Consider the following 23,646-nt stretch of genomic DNA (forward strand, 5'->3'; position numbering starts at 1 on the left):
AAGGCGAGGACCGCCTGCACATACTGTTTCACACTTTTGTTTTTTAAAAACTTATCAGCTTTATTTTGTTTGTTTGTTTTGGTTTGGGGTTTTGTTTGTGTGTTTGTTTTGGAGATGGAGTCTCACTCTGTCAGCCAGCCAGGCTGGAGTGCAGTGGCACGATCCCAGCTCACTGCAACCTCCACCTCTCAGGTTCAAGCAATTCCCCTGCCTCAGCCTCCTGAGTAGCTGGCATTACAGGCATTCGCCACCACACCCAGCTATTGGTTTTGGTTTCTGAGGCAGGGTCTTGCCGTGTCACCCAGGCTGGAGTGCAGTGGTGTGATCAGAGTTCACTGCAGCCTTGACCTCCCAGGCTCAAGTGATCCTCCACCTCAACCTTCCAAGTAGCTGGGACTACAGGCATGAACACCATGCGCGGCTAATTTTTTCTATGTTTTATGGAGATGGGGTCTACTATGTTGCTTAGGTTGGTCACAAACTCACGGCCTCAAGCAGTCCTCCTGCCTCACCCACCTAAAGTGCTGGTATTATAAGCATGAGCCACCACATCCAGCCTTACCAGCTGTACTGAAATATAATTTATATAACATTAAATTTACCTTTTAAAATTATACAGTACAATGAATTTTGACAATTGTTTACATCTGTGTAACCACCATGCAATCAAAATATAGAACATTTCTATAACCTTCAAAAGTTCCCTCATGCCCCTTTGCAATCAATTCACTACTTCTCCAGCTCCAGGCAACAACTGGTTTGCTTCCTGTCACTATAAATTAGTGTTGCCTCTTTCAGAATTTCATCTAAATGGAATCCTATAACATACACTCTTTTGTATTCGTCTTCTTTTGCTCAAAAGTTCTTGAAATTCATTCATGCTGCTGTGTGTATCAGCAGCGTGTTCCATTTGATTGTTGAGCAGTATTGCATTGTGTGGATGTATCACAATTTGTTCATTCATTCAACTGTTGGTGGACATTTGAGTTGTGTCCAGTTTAGTGCTATTCTGAATTAAAGTGATGTGAACAACCATGTACAAGCATTTTTGTAGGCTTTTTTTTTATTTCTCTTGGATAAATACCCAAAAACAGAATTACTTTGGGGGTCATATGAAATGGGAAGTATATGCTTAACTTTATAAGAAGCTGCCAAACTATTTTTCAAAGTGGTAATATGACTTTACATTTTCATGAACCATGCATAAAGAGTTCTGCTTGCTATATTTTCTCACCAATGCTTCCTGTTGTCAATTTTTTTAATTTTAGCAATTCTAGTGGGTGTGTAATACTATCTCATTGAAGTGTCAACTGTTTTTCCCCTGTTAACTAGAAATGCTGAGCATCTTTTCATGTGTTTATTGTCTATTTGTATATCTTCTTGAAGTATTTGTTCATATTTAACTGAGCTGAATGCCTTCTTAAAATTGAGCTATGGGCCGGGCGCGGTGGCTCAAGCCTGTAATCCCAGCACTTTGGGAGGCCGAGACGGGCGGATCACGAGGTCAGGAGATCGAGACCATCCTGGCTAACACGGTGAAACCCCGTCTCTACTAAAAATACAAAAAACTAGCCGGGCGAGGTGGCGGGCGCTTGTAGTCCCAGCTACTCGGGAGGCTGAGGCGGGAGAATGGCACAAACCCGGGAGGCGGAGCTTGCAGTGAGCTGAGATCCGGCCACTGCACTCCAGCCCGGGCTACAGAGCAAAGACTCCGTCTCAAAAAAAAAAAAAAAAAAAAAAAAAAAAAAATTGAGCTATGGCAGTTTAAAAATATATCCTTGTAGCTGGGCGTGATGGCAGGCGCCTGTAATCCCAGCTACTCAGGAGGCTGAGGCAGGAGAATCGCTTGAACCCAGGAGTTGGAGGTTGCAGTGAGCCGAGACTGCACCACTGCACTCCAGCCTGGGCAACAGAGTGAGACTTCTTCTAAAAAATAATAATTATGTATATAATTATATATTTTTATTATATATAATATATATATTCTTGATGTGAGCTCTTTGTCACACACATATTTTGTGGCTATTTTATCCCAGACTATGACTTGTCTTTTCATTTTCTTGGTTGTGTCTTTTGAAGAGCAGATGCTGTAATTTTGATAAAGCTCAATATATTTTTTTCTTTTATAGTTTGTATTTCTTATGTCCTATTCAAAAACTTTGCCTACTGAAAACTTATGATGATTTTCTCCTATATTTTCTTCTATAAGTTTTATAGTCTTACCATTTATAATTTGGTCTATGAATCCTTTTGAGTTGATGTTTATGTATGGTGTATGGTGTTAGGTAACAATGAAGATTCTTATTTTTTCCAAAGGAATGTCCAATTGTCTCTTTGGAAAAATATGCTGAGAAGGCTATCTTTTCACCACCAAATAATCTTGGCACCTTAATCAAAAATCATTTGGCCATGTATATATGTAGGTGTGGGTTTTTTCTGGGCTCTCTGTGTTAGATAGACAGACAGATATAGATATATAACTGTGTCTACACATATGTAACTGTAAACACAGTTATATATCTATATATCCAGCAACAGTTGAATGAATAAACTATTGTTGTAAGTATATATACACATTATATATGTATGTGTACTTATACATATTGCATATGTATGTATACATATGTACACACAAAGTATATATATGTATGTATACACATATACACACACTTAAAGTAATGGCCTCCAGTTCAATCTAAGTTGCTGCAAAGGACATTCTTTCTTTCCTTTTCATGGCTGAGTAGTATTCCATTTTTTATATATATATATATATATAAAATACATATACACACACACACATATCACATTTTCTTTAACCACTTATTAGTCTATAGGGACTTAGGTTGGCTTCACATTTTTGCAGTTGTGAATTGTGCTGCTATAAACATATGTGTCCAAGTGGTATCTTTTTCATATAATTACTTATTTTCCTTTAGGTAGATACCCAGTAGTGGGATTGCTAGATTGAATGGTAGATCTATTTTAGCTCTTTAAAGAATCTCCATACTGTTTCCTATAGAGGTTGTAGTAATTTATATTCCCACCAGCAGCGTATAAGTATTCTCTTTTCTCCACATCCACACCAACATCTGTTGTTTTTTGACTTTTTAATAATGGCCATCCTTGAAGGGGCAAGGTGGTATCTCATTGTGGTTTTAATTTGCATTTTCCTGATGATTAGTAATGTTGAGAATTTTTTCATACATTTGTGGGCCATTTGTATACCTTCTTTTGAGAAGTGGCTATTCATGTCCTTTGCCTACTTTTTAATGGGATTGTGCTTTATTTTTCTCGGTGATTTGTTAGTTCCTTTTAGATTCTAGATACTAGTCCTTTGACAGATGTGTAGTTTGCAAAGATAATATTTTAGATGTTATATTTCCATTATAATTTAGTTCAAAGTATTTTCTAATACACTTTGCAATTTCTTCTTTGACCCATGGATTATTTTAACGTTTGTTTGTTTGTTTGTTTTGAGACAGAATTTCGCTTTTTTTGGCCAGGCTGGAGTGCAGTGGCACAATCCTTGCTCCCGGATTCAAGTGATTCTCCTGCCTCAGACTCCTAAGTAGCTGGGATTACAGGTGCCCACCACCACACCTGGCTAATTTTTTTTTTTTTTTTTTTTTTTTGACAGAGTCTCACTCTTGTTGCCCAGGCTGGAGTGCAATGGCACGATCTCGGCTCACTGCAACCTCTGCCTCCTGGGTTCCGGCCATTCTCCTGCCTCAGCCTCATGAGTAGCTAGGATTACAGGCATACACCACCACACTAGGCTAATTTTGTATTTTTAACAGAGACAGGATTTCTCCGTGTTGGTCAGGCCGGTCTTGAACTACCAATCTCAGGTGATCTGCCCGCCTCGGCCTCCCAAAGTGATGGGATTACAGGCATGAGCCACCATGCCCGGCCTAAAGTGTATTGTTTAGTCACCAAATATGTAAGTATTACCCAAATATATTTCTCACTGATTTCTAATTTAATTGTATTGTGATCCAAAAATATACATTGTATGGCTTCTATTCTTTTAAATTCGTTAACATGTCTTTTATGGCACAGAATATGGTCTATCTTGGTGAGTGTTGCTTACGCACAACTGTGTGACTCTGAAAACTATATATTCTGCTACTTGTGGTTGTTGTATCCTATAATTGTCAACAAGATCAAGTTAGTAACAGTGTCATTCAGTGATCTTTTCTTCTTTAGTGTTTACTGTATTTGCTAATCCCATCCAGTGAAGTTTCCATTTCATATATTGTAGTTTTCACTTCTAGAAGTTCCATTTGACTCTTTCATTTCTCTCCTCATTATCTTCATATTTTTCTTTAAATTTTTGAGCACATTTATAATGGAGGTTTTAAAGCCCTTGTCTACTAATTTTGTCACCTCTGTAATTTCTAGTGATGATTTTCTTCCTGGCTTGGGGTCACAATTTGTTGCTTATTTCCATGTCTAATAATGTTTTTATTGGACAGCAGACATTGTAAATGTTATATTTTTGAGTGTTTGGATTTTATCTTTCTTTAAGAACTATTGCAGTTTGTTTCGGAAGGCTATAATGTGTTTTGCAGATCAGGTTGATCTTTTCAAGGCTTGTTTTTAAGCTTTGTTAGGACAGGTCTGTAGTAACTTTTGCCTTGGGCTAATGTAAGACCTACCACTTAATTCTGACTTTTTTGATTAATCTGAGTATTCAGCAGGGTCTCTTTATTATGCCTAAATGGAATTCAAACATTTTCTAGTCCTATGTGACCACCAAGAATTCAGCTAATAGCTCCCTGGCAGTTGTTCTTCACCCAGCTGCAGAGTAGTGTCAGTGCACTCTATGTATGCTCAGATTATTATTTAGCCAAAGACTTGGGGATCCATGTTAATATTCCTGGAGTTCTTTGTGTAGCTCCATTCTCTTTAGTACTCTGTCCCATAAATTCTGGCTGCCTCAGTCTCCCCAAACTCTAACATCTATTCCTCAACTCAGCAAAACCATGGTGTTATTCTTGGATTTCCCCTTTCCTGTCCCACAGTCTGAAAGTTGTCTCCAGGCAAAAAAAATGGAGATCCTAGTTTGCAGATCCTCATTTGCTTCTCTTCTTTTTTTTTTTTTTTTGAGACGGAGTCTCGCTCTGTCCCCCCGCTAGAGTGCAGTGGCACGATCTCGGCTCACTGCAAGCTCCGCCTCCCGGGTTCACGCCATTCTCCTGCCTCAGCCTCCTGAGTAGCTGGGACTACAGGCGCCCGCCACCGCGCCCGGCTAATTTTTGTATTTTTAGTAGAGACGGGATTTCACTGTGGTCTTGATCGATCTCCTGACCTTGTGATCCGTCCGCCTCGGCCTCCCAAAGTGCTGAGATTACAGGCGTGAGCCACCGCGCCCGCCCTTTTTTTTTTTTTTTTTTTTTTTTTGCGACGGAGTCTCGCTCTGTAACCCAGGCTGGTGTGCAGTGGTGCGATCTCGGCTCACTGCAAGCTCCGTCTCCCGGGTTCACGCCAGTCTCCTGCCTCAGCCTCTCGAGTAGCTCGGACTACAGGCGCCCGCCACCACGCCTGGCTAATATTTTGTATTTTGTTTAGTAGAGACGCGGTTTCACTGTGTTAGCCAAGATGGTCTCAATCTCCTGACCTCGTGATCCGCCCGCCTCAGCCTCCCAAAGTGCTGGGATTACAGGCGTGAGCCACTGCGCCCGGCCTGCTTCTCTTCTCTTATGGATTAGAATCCTGCACTGTCTTTTGGGCCAATGTCTAAAAGCTTTTATCAAACATTTTGATCCACTTCCTAGTTGTTAATAGTGATATATCTGGTTTCACATGGTTGAAAGGAAAAGTTTTCACTTTGCTTTTTGTACTAATAATATATCCTGGAAATCATTCTATATAAATGTATAGAAATCTTCATTTTTAAAATAGTTTCATAAAACTCCATTGTAAAACCCGGGTGTGGTGGCTCATCCTGTAATCCCAGCACTTTGGGATGCCGAGGCGAGTGGATCACCTGAGGTCAGGAGTTCAAGGCCAGCCTGGCCAACATGGTGAAACCCAGTCTCTACTAAAAATACAAAAATTAGCTGGGCGTGGTGGTGGGTGCCTGTAGTCCCAGCTACTTGGGAGGCTGAGGCAGGAGAATCGCTTGATTCCAGGAGGTGGAGATTGCAGTGAGCGGAGATCGCACCACTTCTCTGCAGCCTGAGCGACAGAGCGAGACTCGTTTAAAAAAAAAAACAAAAAAACCCTCCATTTTATGTGTACATGTCATAATCTGTTCAACCCATCTATGACTTGTCATTTAGGTAGTTTCCAATATTTTTGCAATTATAAAAAATGCTAATGAAGAACCTGAGATATATATACATATTTTTGTTGTTGTTGTTGTTATTTTTGAGGTGTGTATGCATAACAAATTCCTAGTAGTGTGATTGTTGGATCATAGGGTAAAGGCATATGTAGTTTTGTTAAATATAACTATTCCCCATCTTGCATTCCTACAAATAGATGAAAATGTCCATTGTCCCATAGTCTCCTTTGCAGAGTATATTGTCAAGATTTTTAATTGTTGCCAACCTGATGGGTAAAAAGATATCTCCAAATAATTTTAATTAAAATTTCTCTCATTATGAATGAGGTTAAATAGTTTTTCATATGTTTAAAAGCTAGTTTATATCTTTTTATTTATTTGGAGACCAGAATCTTGCTCTGTTGCTCAGGCCAAATTGCAGTGATGCAATCATAGCTCACTGTAGCCTTGCACTCCTGGGCTCAAGCAATCCTCCTACCTTAGCCTCCCAAGTAGCTAGGACTACAGATGGATGCCACCACGTCCAGCTAATTTTTTTTTTTTTTTGTAGAGATGTGGGATCTCACTGTGTTGCCCAGGCTAGTCTTGAACTACTGGTTTCAAGTGATCCTCCCACTTCAGCCTCCCAAAAGTGCTAAGATTACAGCCATGAACCACCACAAATGACCCTATGTATTTTTTTTGAATTGTCTGTTGATGTCTTATTTTCATTTTTCTAGTAGGTTTTTTTTTTTTAAAGTGTTTTAGCCTAAATTTGTAAAAAGTTTATGGAATATACGAAGGGACTCTAAATGCTTATGAAGAAATTGAATTAAAAGATAGAAATAAAAATATAAGCTTTATTTGTCAACATGAGCCCCATCAATTTCAAGACACTTTTGTAAGCAATGATACTAGCCATTTAGTTCATCCCTAAAGAACTGAGAGTCCTGGGAATTTAACTATGTCAATGCAGTCTTTTTTATGTTGGCTGCTGAAGAAAAAATGGGTGCCCTTTAGAGTTGTAAGATTAGGAAACAAAAACAAGTCAGAAGAAACCAAATCAGCACTGAAAGGTGGGTGCTTTATAATTACCCAAGAAAACCCTCACCAAATTGCCCTTGCTTGATGAGAGGAATGAGCAGGAGCATTGTTGTGGTCAAGTAGGATTCTGGGGAAGTTTTCTGAGGCATTTTTTCTACTAAAGCTTTGGTAACTTTCTCAAAACACTCTCATACTAAGCAGATCTTATCACTCTTTGGCTCTCCAGTAAGTCAACAAGCAAAATGCCTTGAACATCCCAAAAAAGCCATTGCCATGATATTTGCTCTTGACCAGTCTGCTTTTGCATTGACTAGACCACTTCGACCTCTTGTGCTTTGTCTTCAGGATCACACTGGTAAAGCCATGTTTCGTCTCCTGTTACAGTTTTTTGTTTTTTGTTTTTGTTTTTGTTTTTGTTTTGAAGAAACCCTTCAGGATCTTTATCACATTTGCTTAAAATTTCAACTGAGGCCGGGTGCGGTGGCTTACGCCTGTAATCCCAGCATTTTGGGAGGCCGAGGGGGGCGAATCACGAGGTCAGGTCAGGAGATCGAGACCATCCTGGCTAACATGGTGAAACCCCGTCTCTACCAAAAATACAAAAAATTAGCCGGGAGTGGTGGCAGGCACCTGTAGTCCCAGCTACTCGGAAGGCTGAGGCAGGGGAATGGCATGAACTCGGGAGGTAGAGCTTGCAGTGAGCCAAGATCACATGACTGCACTACAGCCTGGGCAACAGAGCGAGACTCCATCTAAAAAAAAAAAAAAAATCAAGTGAAAGTTCTGGTCTTACTGCAGCTGATCTATTTTATTCTAATTTTTTTTTAGACACAGCCTTGCTCTGTTACCCAGACTGGAGTACAGTGGCACCATCATGGCTCACTGCAGCCTTGGCCTCGTGGGCTCAAGCAGTCCTCCCACCTCAGGCTCCCAAGTAGCCAGAACTACAGGCACATGCTACCATGCCTGGCTAATTTTCTTGTCCCTAATCTAGATGTAATGGTTTTGGCACCCATCTAATGGAAAGTTTACTCAACTTTAACTTTTCAGTCAGAATTGTGTAAGCTGAACCGAGATGTCTATGGTGTTGGCTATTGTTTCTGCTGTTAATTGTAGGTCTTCTTTAATTAGAGCACATTTTTTTCCTCCCAAATTGATGTAGATGGTCTTTTGCTGTGGGCTTCATCTTCAACATTGCCTCATCCCTTCTTAAAACAAGTTAGCTACTTGCAAACTGCCAATTTCTTTGGAGCATTGTCTCCGTAAACTTTTCACAAAACATCAATGATTTCATCATTCTTCCACTCAAGCTTCATCATAAATCTGATGTCTGTTCTTGTTTCCATTTTAGCAGAATTCATGTTACTCTGATAGGGGCTCTTTTCAAACTGATATCTTACTATTCTTAGTGCCTCCAACTAGATCCTATTCAGACATGTTATAACATGTTAGTATGGGTTTATTTTGGTGCTAGAAATATTTTGCAATCCACGCATTTTTTTTCATAATACGCATTTTCCATGAAGTTTTTGAAAACTCCTTGTATTAGGGATATTAGTCATTTGTCCAACGAATAGACTGCAAATATTTTCTTACAGCTTGTCATTTACCTTTTGGCATTTTTTTGCAATGCAATTTTTTTCCCTTTGTTTTTGTTTTTTGTGTAATGAAATGAATCAATGTTTTCTTTTTTCTTTTTTTTCTTTTTTTTTTTTTTGAGACCAACTCTCAGTCTGTCACCCAGGCTGGAGTGCGGTGTTGCAATCTCGGCTCACTGCAATCTCTGTCTCCCAGGTTCAAGCGATTCTCATCTCTCAGTCTCCCAAGTAGCTGGGATTACAGGCACATGCCACCATGCCCGGCTAATTTTTGTATTTTTAGTAGAGACGGGGTTTCACCATTTTGGCCAGGCTGGTCTCAAACTCCTGACTTCAAGGTATCCACCCACCTCGGCCTCCCAAAGTGCTGGGATTACAGACGTGAGCCACTGCGCCCAGCCAAATCAATGTTTTCTTATATTGCATTTAGGTTTTAAGTCATAGTTAGAAAGCCTTTCCGCACACCTAGGTTATAGAAACATTCGTTACTTTTTTCTTCCAGTGCTAGTACTTGTATGGTTTTTGGTTTCCACATTTAGATCCCTGACCTAATTGGAGTTTATTCTTGTGTGTGCTGAGATATGGATCTGATTGTATCTTTTTTCCCAAATGGCTATCCAGTTGTCCTAATGCCATTTATTAAGCACTTCATCTTTGTCCCAGTGATTTGAGATAGCATCTTTATCATGTACTAAATTTCTATAGTGCCAGAAGATTTTAATTTTTTTTAGACAGGATCTGGCTCTGTTGCCCAGGCTGGAGTGTAGTGGCACAATCTCAGCTTGCTGCAACCTCCACCTCACAAGCTCAAGTGCCCCCACCTCATCCTCTCAAGTTGCTGGGACTACAGGCACATGCCACCACACCAGGCTGATTTTTATATTTTTTGTAGAATGAGATTTCACCATGTTGCCCAGGCTGGTCTCAAACTCCTGAGCTTAAGCAATTCACCAACGACAGCCTCCCAAAATGCTAGGATTACAAGCATGAGCCACCACACCCAGCTGCCAGAAAATTTTAATGATCAGAAAGCCACAATTCTTTCTTCCTCTCTTATATGTTGAAGTAAATTACTTCATTTAGAAAACTAGGCTCGGCACAGTGGCTCACACCTGTAATCCCAACACTTTGGGAGGTTGAGGCGAGCAGATCACCTGAGGTTAGGAGTTTGAGACCAGCCTGGCCAACATGGTGAAACCCTGTCTCTGCTAAAAATAGAAAAATTTGCCGGGCATGGTGGTGAGTACCTGTAATCCCAGCTACTTGGGAGGCTAAGGCAGGAGAATCGCTTTAACCTGGGAGGCAGAGGTTGTGGTGAGCCGAGACCACGCCGTTGCACCCCAGCCTGGGCAACAGGAGCAAAACTCCATCTCAAAAAAAAAAAAACAAAAAACAAAAAAAGAAAAAGAAAAAAGAAATAACTCAACCATACAAGGCTACCCATTTGGTGAGAACTAATAATAAGTTAGATAGCAATGTAATAGCAAAATGTGGGTACAAAATTGAAACAAATTATTTCTTAGGAGAGTGTAGGTCTCATGGAAGATTTTCATGTGGACAAATTTAGTAAATTTTTTGCAGGTAATTTCCTGACATATTTAACATTTGTAATATAGTAAACAATAAGAAGGTACTAATATGATCCAGACTAGAAGAGAATAGCACTAAAGTGGGAGATGGGGTAAACCTGTGTTTTTTTTTACTTTAGGCTTTTGACTAACAAATCAATGTTTGACTAACAAAACAGTCCAAAATTATTGTTTTTGCTGGGCGCGGTGGGTCACTCCTGTAATCCCAGCACTTTGGGAGGCCAAGGTGGGAGGATTGCTTGAGCGTAGGAGTTTGAGACCATTCTAGGCAACAAAGCAAGAACCTGTCTCTACAAAAATTTAAAAATTAGCCAGAAATGGTGGCACATGCCTGTAGTCCCAGCTACTCGCGAGGCTGAGGCAGGAGGATTGCTTGAGCCTTTTGAAGTTGAGGCTTCAGTGAGCCATGATCACCCCTCTGCACTCCAGCTTGGGCAACAGAACAAGACCCCATCTCAAAAAAATAAAACAAAATAGACTGGGCACGATGGGTCACTCCTGTAATCCCAGCACTTTGGGAGGCCGAGGCGAGTGTATCATGAGGTAAAGAGATCGAGACCATCCTGACCAACATGGTGAAACCCTGTCTCTACTAAAAATACAAAACTTAGCTGGGCGTGGTGGCGCATGCCTGTAGTCTCAGCTACTCGGGAAGCTGAGACAGGAGAATCGCTTGAACCTGGGAGGTGGAGGTTGCAGTGAGCCAAGATTGTGCCACTGCACTCCACCCTGGTGACAGACCGAGACTCTGCCTCTCAATAAATAAATAAATAAATAAAACAAAATAAGTAAAATAAAATAAATGTTTGTAGTCCCAAAACATTTCGATGGCATAATTTCTTCTTGTTCTAACAAAACTACATATGCATTTGTCCTATGACCTAGCAATCACACTATTAGGAATTTATCATAAATACGTACCTCAAAAATTACAAAAATACATATATACCAGGTTATTTATTACAGCATTATTTTTAATTGCAAAAACATTGTAGATAGAATGGAGGTCATATAAAATTTATTCTTAAGATTCAGACCAGGTGCAGTGGCTCATGCCTGTAATCCCAGCACTTTGGGAGGCCGAAGCAGGCAGATCACCTGAGGCCAGGAGTTTGAGACCAGCCTGGTCAGCATAGTGAAACCCTGTCTCTACCAAAAATACAAAAATTAGCTGGGCATGGTGGCACGCCTGTAATCCCAGCTACTCGGGATGCTGAGGCACGAGAACTGCTTGAACCCCGGAGGCAGAGACTGTAGTGATCCGAGATCATGCCACTACATTCCAGTCTGGGCAACAGAGCAAGACGTCGTCTCAAAAAAACAAAACAAAACAAAAAGATTCACAGATCATCTTATCAAATCAAAGTATGCAAAATATTCAGGTAAACTTCAGATAAATATGAAGGCTAAACCATTCAGCTTCTTCACCAAATCCTTGAATGTCCCACCTGTCTAAATTGAGATACGTGCTTGTTTGATTTATTGGTTAACTGTTTTTATTCCATTTTTCCTCAAATGATCCCATAATTTGACCTTAGGAAGCTGTTCAAATAGACACATTAGGTAGAATGGAAAGACTACTTGATGATATTTAGGATTTTAAGAGGATTTTATTTATTTTTACTTGTGTGCAGTAATTTAATAGCATCTTGAATAGGATTTTATGATATTACTAACCCTCTGGGAATAATATTAGGTAATTAGACAGTTAGCTAATATTAAAATATATATTAGGTAATATTTATTGAGAGTTTCCTCTGTGTCAAGCAGGGTCAGCTTCATGGGCAGGCAACCTGTGCAGGGACACAGGGATTCATGCTTAGATGGGCCCCCTTGCTTTGAAGGCCCCTACCCTTTGGTTAGGGCTCTGCTGTTATTATCTTGAAATTCTTAATAATTTTTATTTTATGTTTTTGAGTCAGGGTCTTGCTCTGTCACCCAGGCTGGAGTGTAGTGGACTCACTACAACTTTGAACTCCTGGGCTCAAGCAATCCTCCCACTTCAGCCTTCTGAGTAGTTAGGACGACAAACATGTGCCACCGTGCTCAGATAAGTTTTTTTTTTTTTTTTTTAGAGATGAGGCTGTCCCTGTGTTGCTCAGGCTGATTTCAAATTCCTGGCCTCAAGTGATCCTCCCGCCTTAGCCTTCCAAAGTGCTGGGACTACAGACATGAGCCACTGTGCCTGGTCAATCATTTTTAACAACAAGCCCAAGCCCCCTGTTTTATTTTGTTTTGTTTTGAGACAGAGTCTCCCTCTGTTGTCCAGGCTAGAGTGCAGTGGTGTGATCTTGCCTCACTGCAACCTCTGCCTCCTAGGTTCAAGTGATTCTCCTGGCTCAGCCTCCCTAGTAGCTGGGATTACAGGCACCTGCCACCACACCCGGCAAATTTTTTGTATTTTTAGTAGAGATGGAGTTTCACTATGTTGGCAAGGCTGGTCTCAAACTCCTGACCTCAAGTGATCCACCCATTTCAGCCTCCGAAAGTGCTGGGATTACAGATGTGACTCACCGCGCCCGGCCTCCGAGCCCCCTATTTTTATTTTGCACTGACCCTACAAGTTATGTAGCTAGGCCTAGTTATGTTTTTAGCAAGGAAGGTATATAATCTCATGTACATTTTTGAAAGATTACTCAGGTCTCTGCATGTGAAGTGGAATTTAGGGAATGCAAAAGAGGGAGTAAAAATAATAGCAAGGAAGCTATGATAGCATTTAAGTTTGCTTTGACTCAGGGCTCGCAGTAAATAGGATACGTAATTGATAGTTTCAAAATATGTTTTGGGAGTAGTAAGCATTGGTATGGATTAGTAATATACTGGATGTGGGGATGCAGAAAAACATATTAAAAATTACATCTGAAATTCTGGCTGGAATAGAAGTGCCACTTACCAGGTGAGGAAGGTTGGAGACATAACGTATTTGAGGGTGTGGTCAAAAGCTGAGTTTGACATTATGCTATATCATATAAAAGACATATAAAAGACTACCTATTTTATAATTCCTTTTTAATAAAATATCTGGAAAAGGCAAAACTGTGGTTGCCTGAGGCTGAAGGTAGGAAGATTGACTACAGACAGTCATGAGGGAAATTTTGGGGGTGATGAGAGTATTCTAAAACTGGATTGTGGGGTTGGTTGCATTACTATATAAATTTATTTAAAATCCCTGCATTTTATAGGGGCACTATGTATGTAGAAAGCTGTGAAAAGATTTTAAAAATGATTGACATGTCTGTGGTTATGTCAGTGAGTACTATTATTATTCCCATTTTATAGATAAAGAAAATAAAAGAGAAGTTAAACATAAAAGTTTCATGGTTACATAGCTACTAGGTTCTATGTATTGGAACCTAGTTCCAATACAATTCCAGTACTGGAATTTGAATCTTTTTGACACTAAGACCTTACTCTCGATCATATAATACATCCACTTCCTATTTTAAAGCTATATTGTAGCCGGGTGGTGGCTCACGCCTGTAATCCCAGGACTTTGGGGGGCCAAGGCAAGCAGATCACGAGATTGGGAGATTGAGACCATCCTGCCTAACACGGTGAAACCCCGTATCTACTAAAAATACAAAAAATTAGCCAGGGATGGTGGCACACACCTGTATCCCAGTTACTAGGGAGGCTGAGGCAGGAGAACTGCTTGAACCCAGGAGGCGGAGCTTGCAGTGAGAAGAGATCGTGCCAATGCACTCCAGCCTGGGTGACAAAGCGAGACACCATCTCAAAAAAAACCCCAAAAAAACATATATATATATATATATATATATATAGTAAATGCTGCATCTCATTGGTCAGAAGCTCTCTTGAAATTATAAAACAGAGAAGAAAAAAGATAAAGCCTGGGAAATTGTGTTGAATCAGTATATAAATCCTGTATACTGGTCCTTCCATTTCCCCTAGAAATAAGTGATACAGGCCAGGCACTGTGACTCACACCTGTAATCCCAGCACTTTGGGAGGCAGAGGCTGGCAGATCACCTGAGGTTGGGAGTTTGAGATCAGCCTGACCAACATGGAGAAACCCCATCTCTACTAAAAATACAAAATTAGCTGGGTGTGGTGGTGCATGCCTGTATTCCCAGCTACTCGGGAGGCTGAGGCAGGAAAATTGCTTGAACCTGAGAGGCGGAGGTTGCAGTGAGCCAAGATTAAGCCATTGCACTCCAGCCTGGGCAACAAGAGCAAAACAAGAGAGAGAGAGAGAGAGAGAGAGAGAGAAGGAGGGAGGGAGGGAGGAAAGGAAGGAAAAGAAGAGAAGGAAAGGAAGGAAACAACAAGTTATGGCATCTTTGTTTATTATCCACTGTGAGTTGTATTATCACACCTTACTTGGCTTTTTGGCAAACTATATTATATCTTCAGATCATTAGGGCTGGGAAATAGTCTCATTAGGTCCACTGGTAACTTGAAGGAGTAAATGTATCTTCCAAAAAATGCTTACTTCCAGGGAGATTGGATCCACACAAATGAATACATATATAGTCCTTAGTGTATGCTATTATTGTACTATGCCAGTAGCATAAAGATTCCTGTATTAATAAGCATTAAGTGCCTGCTGTGCTAGACAGTGAGGATACAAGTGGCCACGAAAACAGCATGGTCCCTGCCCTCCTGGAGCTTCTATTTTTCTTTTTCAGTGGGAGAAGCAGACATTTTGCTTAAGCAAAAATAATTATAAAATTTAAAGTTGTGCCAAGTTCAATGGAAAAAAATATAAAGTGTTCTGAGAGAGCATAACAAAGGATCCTGGTCTTAACTGGGGCCTAATGGAAGACCTCTATTAGAAAATAACATTTAAACTAAGACTGGAAAGATTTGTAGAAATTAGCAAAGCAAAGGGAGGGAGGAGAAAGCAGCTTTCCTGGCAAAGGAACAACTTGTGTGAGGGCCCTGAGACAGGAAAGGGCTGGGGATCTGACCACCCTCAAAGTGGTGCAATGGAGTATAGTTAGAGAGGGAGAAGACATGAGAACTTGAATACTATGCAAAGGACTTGGTATTTTAATTCAAGAGCAGTATGATGCTACTGAGGAGCAGCTGGAGAATTGTGTGATCCAACTAAAATTTTAGGAAGATCAACCTCGCTATTGTGGAGAATGGATATACAAGGGTTCTGTTGGTTCATGAAGAGGTCTTAAGAAAACTATGAGCTGGGTGCAGTAGCTCAGGCCTGTAGTCCCAGCTACTCAGAAGTCTGAGGAGGGAGGATCCCTTGAGCCCAAGGAGTTAGAGGTTACAGTGAGCTGTGATTATTCCACTGTACTCCAGCCGGGATGACAGAGTGAGATCCTGCCTCAGAAACAAAAACAAAAAAACAAACAACAACAACAACAACAACAAAAGTCTCAGAAAACTACAGGCCTTATTATCAAGAAAATGGCAGGCCTTATTATTGAGAAAATGACTTACATTTTTAAAAGCTGATTTTCAAAAACCAGACTGTGAATTAAGTGATGCTGAATAGCAGAAGAAAAGATTGATAAACCAGTGTATCTCTGAATAACCCACTAGATCAGTGCTTGTCAAACTTTAACGGGATTTCAAATCATCCTGATGTTTTGTTAAAATGTAAATCCTGTCTCAGTAGGTTTAGAGGAGGGCATTTCTGCATTTCTAACAAGCTCCCTGGTGGTGCCTAGACCATTGATCCTCACACTTTGAGTAGCAAGTGACTGGGCCATACTCTATATTCTAAATTCTAAATGTATTCTGTCTTCTAATGCCTATCAGCCCTCTTGCTGGCCTGGCTAATTATCAAACTTGAGCATTTAAAACTGTGGGTTTTCAGAGATGAGTTGAAGTGTTAAAGGCATGGAAATGTAGGTCACATATGGCTTTTCATCTCTTTGGGAAATATCCTATATATCCTTACTTCTTTTCTACCTACCTAACCTATGTGCCTACCCCTTCACCTATGTTCAAGGTTCTGTTATACTTCAAAAGGACTCTATGCAATCAAAGTGATGTCTAAGAAATAGTATGAGGCTCTAACACTTTACATCTAATGGTGTGGTTTGCATCATTTATTGAGGCTTACTCTGTGCCAGGCACTTTACCTGCCTTCTTCATTTAATAGGAGAGGACCAGGAACGCTTAGAGGTTCGTTTCTTGTTCAAGGATATACATCTCAACTCTGATATCACAGTGGACTCTTTTATTCACTATCATAATCATTATCATTTTGTTTGGTGACTACAATTCTAAGTGCAGAAAACTGAAGCCTCTTTATTCTGTGACTAAAGGCTTTGTATTTTCTAAAGATTTGTGGAGCTTTGCTGCCATTATTTCAATAATTTTATAAAGATCCTAGGTGTTAAATAGGCCTGGCTTTTTTTCTTTTTAAAATCTTCTCCGTCTTCTTCTTCATTAGCAGTGCAACTTCTTGTGGCATATGTGGCATAAGTGCAAGATCTTGGGAAAAGGATTGATCAAGTAAAGGGAAACTATAGAGAGAGTGTGCTCAACAATTGAGATCATGCTCCTTGTGAAAGGTGGGGTAGGGAAATTTCTTATTGCTCCCTGGTTCTTAAGAAATGAGAGCTAACAATGACATCCAGTTTTAAAAGAAATAAAATCTGAATTGTACTTTTAAATTTTATAAGCCAGAGTTAAACCAATAGATAGTAACTCCTGCTAATTTGATAGTAGCTCCAGATAGTGAGGAAGTGACAGGGAATGCTAATTTCATTTGGTAAGAGATAAAACTGAAATTATTAATGTCTCCACGGAAATGCTAAATGCCTCCTTACAAGTAGGGTCTGGCTAATTGTCTGTCTTCCAACAAACCAGATTTGTTGGTGTTTTCCCCGACAACGTTGTGTAGTTTTCGGTTTGGTTCGATCCCCTTTCTTGTGATCAAAGAAAGTGATTCAAGTGTTTAATGGGTCTTGATTTGGATTGGAGACTTGCAGAACGGTTAGCCTCACCGCCCCAAGGCTGGCTTTCCTTAAGGTAGGTTTCCTATGCACAGATACTGGCAAGGCGCTTTGACTGGAAACTCTGGAAGGAAGCCAAAGGAAAGTGAAGTTCCTGGCGCTAGCGCGTGTCCTGCTCAGAGAGCCCGGCGCTAGCTCATTCTTCGTGCAGTTATTGGCTGGGACTCTGTGTGCCGCTGTCGGCCAATGAAGACGCTGGAGATTGGGCCCCGGCCCGTCCCCTTTCTGCGCCCCGGGATGAGGCAGAGACTGAACAGCCGGCGAGCAAATCAACTGCATCCAGAAAGCCATGTCGGACTCGGCGCCCAGCGCCCTAGCGCTAACCCGCTGAAAGTTTCTCGACGAAATCGCAGGGACGATCTGGACCCCGCTGAGAGGATCTGCCTTTGAGTGAGATGGTCCCAGAGGCCTGGAGGAGCGGACTGGTAAGCACCGGGAGGGTAGTGGGAGTTTTGCTTCTGCTTGGCGCCTTGAACAAGGCTTCCACGGTCATTCACTATGAGATCCTGGAGGAAAGAGAGAAGGGTTTCGCTGTGGGCAACGTGGTCGCGAACCTTGGTTTGGATCTCGGTAGCCTGTCAGCCCGCCGGCTCCGGGTGGTGTCTGGAGCTAGCCGAAGATTCTTTGAGGTGAACCGGGAGACCGGAGAGATGTTTGTGAACGACCGTCTGGATCGAGAGGAGCTGTGTGGGACACTGCCGTCTTGTACTGTAACTCTGGAGTTGGTAGTGGAGAACCCGCTGGAACTGTTCAGCGTGGAAGTGGTGATCCAGGACATCAACGACAACAATCCTGCTTTCCCTACCCAGGAAATGAAATTGGAGATTAGCGAGGCTGTGGCTCCGGGGACGCGCTTTCCGCTTGAGAGCGCGCACGATCCCGATGTGGGAAGCAACTCTTTACAAACCTATGAGCTGAGCCGAAACGAATACTTTGCGCTTCGCGTGCAGACGCGGGAGGACAGCACCAAGTACGCGGAGCTGGTGCTGGAGCGCGCCCTGGACCGAGAACGCGAGCCTAGTCTCCAGCTAGTGCTGACGGCATTGGACGGAGGGACCCCAGCTCTCTCTGCCAGCCTGCCTATTCACATCACGGTGCTGGACGCGAATGACAATGCGCCTGTCTTCAACCAGTCCTTGTACCGGGCGCGCGTCCTGGAGGATGCACCCTCCGGGACGCGCGTGGTACAAGTCCTTGCAACGGATCTGGATGAAGGCCCCAACGGTGAAATTATTTACTCCTTCGGCAGCCACAACCGCGCCGGCGTGCGGGAACTATTCGCCTTAGACCTTGTAACCGGGATGCTGACAATCAAGGGTCGACTGGACTTCGAGGACACCAAACTCCATGAGATTTACATCCAGGCCAAAGACAAGGGCGCCAGTCCCGAAGGAGCACATTGCAAAGTGTTGGTGGAGGTTGTGGATGTGAATGACAATGCCCCGGAGATCACAGTCACCTCCGTGTACAGCCCAGTACCCGAGGATGCCCCTCTGGGGACTGTCATCGCTTTGCTCAGTGTAACTGACCTGGATGCTGGCGAGAACGGGCTGGTGACCTGCGAAGTTCCACCGGGTCTCCCTTTCAGCCTTACTTCTTCCCTCAAGAATTACTTCACTTTGAAAACCAGTGCAGACCTGGATCGGGAGACTGTGCCAGAATACAACCTCAGCATCACCGCCCGAGATGCGGGAACCCCTTCCCTCTCAGCCCTTACAATAGTGCGTGTTCAAGTGTCCGACATCAATGACAACCCTCCACAATCTTCTCAATCTTCCTACGACGTTTACATCGAAGAAAACAACCTCCCCGGGGCTCCAATACTAAACCTAAGTGTCTGGGACCCCGATGCCCCGCAGAATGCTCGGCTTTCTTTCTTTCTCTTGGAACAAGGAGCTGAAACCGGGCTAGTGGGTCGCTATTTCACAATAAATCGTGACAATGGCATAGTGTCATCCTTAGTGCCCCTAGACTATGAGGATCGGCGGGAATTTGAATTAACAGCTCATATCAGCGATGGGGGCACCCCGGTCCTGGCCACTAACATCAGCGTGAACATATTTGTCACTGATCGCAATGACAATGCCCCCCAGGTCCTATATCCTCGGCCGGGTGGGAGCTCGGTGGAGATGCTGCCTCGAGGTACCTCAGCAGGCCACCTAGTGTCACGGGTGGTAGGCTGGGACGCGGATGCAGGACACAATGCCTGGCTCTCCTACAGTCTCTTGGGAGCCCCTAACCAGAGCCTTTTTGCCATAGGGCTCCACACTGGTCAAATCAGTACTGCCCGTCCAGTCCAGGACACAGATTCACCCAGGCAGACTCTCACGGTCTTGATCAAAGACAACGGGGAGCCTTCGCTCTCCACCACTGCTACCCTCACTGTGTCAGTAACCGAGGACTCTCCTGAAGCCCGAGCCGAGTTCCCCTCTGGCTCTGCCCCCCGGGAGCAGAACAAAAATCTCACCTTTTATCTACTTCTTTCTCTAATCCTGGTTTCTGTGGGGTTCGTGGTCACAGTGTTCGGAGTAATAATATTCAAAGTTTACAAGTGGAAGCAGTCTAGAGACCTATACCGAGCCCCAGTGAGCTCACTGTACCGAACACCAGGGCCCTCCTTGCACGCGGACGCCGTGCGGGGAGGCCTGATGTCGCCGCACCTTTACCATCAGGTGTATCTCACCACGGACTCCCGCCGCAGCGACCCGCTGCTGAAGAAACCTGGTGCAGCCAGCCCACTGGCCAGCCGCCAGAACACGCTGCGGAGCTGCGATCCGGTGTTCTATAGGCAGGTGTTGGGCGCAGAGAGCGCCCCTCCCGGACAGGTAAGGTTTAGCAAGTCATGCTTGACCCTGTTAGTGCTTTTTGATTCCTACATCATATTGAGGAAGGAATGGAGCTGTTTTTTAGTGATGAAGATGTTTTCCTGATGATGCATTCAGACTTTCACCTGGCCCTTCCTAGATCAAAGTTAGTGCCTTTGTGAGATGGTGGCCTGCCAGAGTGTGGTTTGTGGTCCCATTTCAGGGGGAAGATACTTGACTCATCTATGGACCCAATTCACCTCCTCAGCACTCATTTGCTATCACAACTAACCAATCTTGCTAAGGGATGGTTAAGCCAAAAAACAAGATCTCAGCAATCAGAGTTTAGCCTGGTATCATTTACATTAGGAATAAGCTGCTGGATACCTCCAACCAGAGGCAGCTTCTAGGAATACAAAAACTACCTCATTCCTCCACCTTTCAAGTGATTGTGACATTTGTATTAAAACTAGCTTTTTGATAATTTTCCTTTGTTTACACAGATCGTGTACCTCATTCTCAGATAATTTTTTATGAATGAAATGAAATTCCAGGCATCCTTTAAATTTTATTTCAAGCACTCTACTGGAAATGATGTGCACCCTACTTACAAAATATTTTTACCTTGTAACAGTAATGCATGTTTGCTATAAAATTCGGAAAATGCAGAAAAGTATTTTAAAAATTAAAACTACAGGCAGGGAGCGATGGCTCAAGCCTGTAATCCCAGCACTTTGGGAGGCCAAGATGGGCGGATCACGAGGTCAGGAGATCGAGACCATCCTGGCTAACACGGTGAAACTCCATCTCTACTAAAAAATACAAAAAAACTAGCCGGGCGAGGTGGCGGGCGCCTGTAGTCCCAGCTACTCGGGAGGCTGAGGCAGGAGAATGGCGTAAACCCGGGAGGCGGAGCTTGCAGTGAGCTGAGATCCGGCCCCTGCACTCCAGCCTGGGTGATAGAGCGAGACTCCGTCTCAAAAAAAAAAAAAAAAAAATTAAAACTACAATCTCCAAACTCAAAGATACCCACTTTTAATTATAAAAGTAATAATTTATTTCAAAAATAAATCTAGACAACCCAAGAAAACATAAAGTAGCCAGACTCAGTGATGTGCACCTGTAGTTCTTGCTACTCAGTGTCTGAGGGGGGAGGAATGCTTGAGCCCAGGAGTTCTGGGCTGTGGTACACTATGCTGATCAATTGATCAATACACTGTCTGCACTAAGTTCAGCATGAATACAGTGACCTCGTGGGAAGGCAGGACCATCAAGTTGCCTAAGGAGGGGTGAACTGGCCCAGGTTGAAAATGCAGGTCAAAACTGATGTGCTATCCAGTAGTGGGATGACATCTGTGAATAGTCACTGCACTCCAGCCTAGGCAATATAGGGAAACCCTGTCTCTTTAACAATAACAACAACAACAAAAATCCCAGAAACTACAAAAGGAGAGTCTTTTTGGTGCCTCCAGTGTTAGTCCCTGTCCTTCCAGCCTTATTTTTTTTAAGTATATGCACAATGTGAAAGGTAGATAAATTCATATTCTTAGAAAGGTAAAGCATTCATTAATTCAGGGTGGTATGCAAGGATACTATCCAAGGCATGGGTATCCATGCAAGGTGACTGCAAGGCCTTTGCCCTGGAGAGAACACTATACATACTCGCAACTGTAGGAGAACCACTGTTATTTTGTTACTCAGTGCATCATTGCTATCAACTCTTGGATTTGGCAGTTAGACAAATGAGGTTCTACCACTTACCAACTATGAGTCTGTGGCCAAGTTACTCAATCTCCTTTCTAAGCCTCTTCATCATATGCAAAAGGGAATAATAAGTGTTTTATAAGATTCATGCATGATATAATGTATGCAAAGTGTTTAGCATAGTGCCTGGCATATCATAACTGTTAAAAATTATTAGCCAGCTTCTAGCATTTTGGGAGACTGAGGTGGGAGGGTTGCTTGAGGCCAGCAGTTCAAGACCAGCCTGAGCAATATAGTGAGATCCTGTTTCTACAAAAAAAAAAAAAAAAAAAAAAATTGTTTTCATTAGCTGGGCATGTTGGCATGCACCTTTGGTACCAGCTACTTGGGAGGCTTAAGTGGAAGAATTGCTTGAGCCTGTGAGATAGAAGCTACAGTTAGCTGTGATTGCACCACTACACTTCAACCATGGCAACAGAGTGAGACCCTGTCTCAAAAAAAAATTATCAGCTATTACTATTATTATTTTCATTAGTTCTTCACCCACCTAAAATCTTAAACACACCTTGGAAATACACATATGAAAACAACCAAAAATGACAAAATAGAAGCACATATGAAAAGGCTAAGAAAGCATGAAAACCAGCAAGAAATAGCTGCCACTCTTCTGGTCAGCCTGGAAAACAACTGGCATTTTCCCTAGAACAATGTCCTCAAATTTGTTGCACATTAAAATCACCTAGAGACCTTTTAAAAATTCTGAAACCCAGGCCACACCCCAACCAATTAAAGCACAATCTCTGGGGGTGGGACATAGACATCATTTTTTGAAGGTCCCCACTTGATCCTAATGTGCAGACAAATTTGAAAACCACTACTTTGGGAGGCTGAGGTGGGTGGATCATGAGATCAGGAGTTTGAGACCAGCCTGGCCAATATGGTGAAACCCCATCTCTACTAAAAATGCAAAAATTAGCTGGGTGTGGTGGCACACACCTGTAGTCCCAGCTACTCTGGAGGCTGAGGAGGGAGCATCAGTGAGGGAGAATCAGTGAACCCAGGACGCGGAAGTTTCAGTGAGCCCTGATCACACAACTGTACTCCAGCCTGGGCGACAGAGTGAGACTCCATCAGAAAAAACAAAAAAAAAACCAAAAAAAAAAAAAAAAAAAAAAGAAAGAAAGAAAGAAAGAAAGAAAGAAAAAAGAAAAACAGTACTCTAGAACCTGCCAATCCATCATTTAGCATATATGTGAAGCAAAGTGTTATTCTGGTATTCTCAGAACCAGGATCCAGCTTTATTGGGCTAGGCCCAATTTTAAAAAAAATATAGTAAGGTCTCCTAGCCTTAAAGTATTACATAGAATAGCTCTAAAAGATCACTGTAGGAAGACATAAAATGGTATTTCCGTCATCTAAGGGAAAAACCTTCCTAATCCACTAGCACCTGGGCAACTATTCTTTAAACATCTACAGCTGTTCAATAGATATTGGGTTGTATTTGGAGGGATGTGACAAAGTTGTTGTATAATTAGATTATGGTGATGACTGCATCAGTTTAGTATATGTAAATACACTGAAAACCATCGGATTGTACACTTTAAATATGTGATTTGTATGGTATATGAATTATATCTCAATAAAAATCTAGAGATGAGGCTGGGCTCAGTGGCTTACGCCTGTAATGGCTCC

General features: G+C 42.3%; 1 protein-coding gene across 16 annotated transcripts in view; it reads left to right on the forward strand.

Annotated features, from left to right (window-relative positions):
* Positions 1-23,646, forward strand: part of LOC101006303 (protocadherin gamma-C4) — a 166,744-nt gene that overhangs the window by 111,494 nt on the left and 31,604 nt on the right. Inside the window, exons 1-2 of one of the 16 annotated variants that reach the window (XM_021939792.2) lie at positions 14,735-17,871; positions 20,119-20,271. The exons of 13 other annotated variants lie outside the window; for them this stretch is intronic. In XM_021939792.2, coding sequence (XP_021795484.1) covers positions 17,842-17,871; positions 20,119-20,271 — 183 coding nt within the window. In that variant the 5' untranslated portion in view covers positions 14,735-17,841. Of the gene's footprint in view, positions 1-14,726; positions 20,272-23,646 lie in introns of those variants that run through there. 2 more of the 16 variants (XM_021939780.2, XM_021939795.2) reach the window with 2 other exon arrangements.

Source organism: Papio anubis, chromosome 5, assembly GCF_008728515.1.
Source record: "Papio anubis isolate 15944 chromosome 5, Panubis1.0, whole genome shotgun sequence".
In the NCBI taxonomy this organism is placed as follows: domain Eukaryota; kingdom Metazoa; phylum Chordata; class Mammalia; order Primates; family Cercopithecidae; genus Papio; species Papio anubis.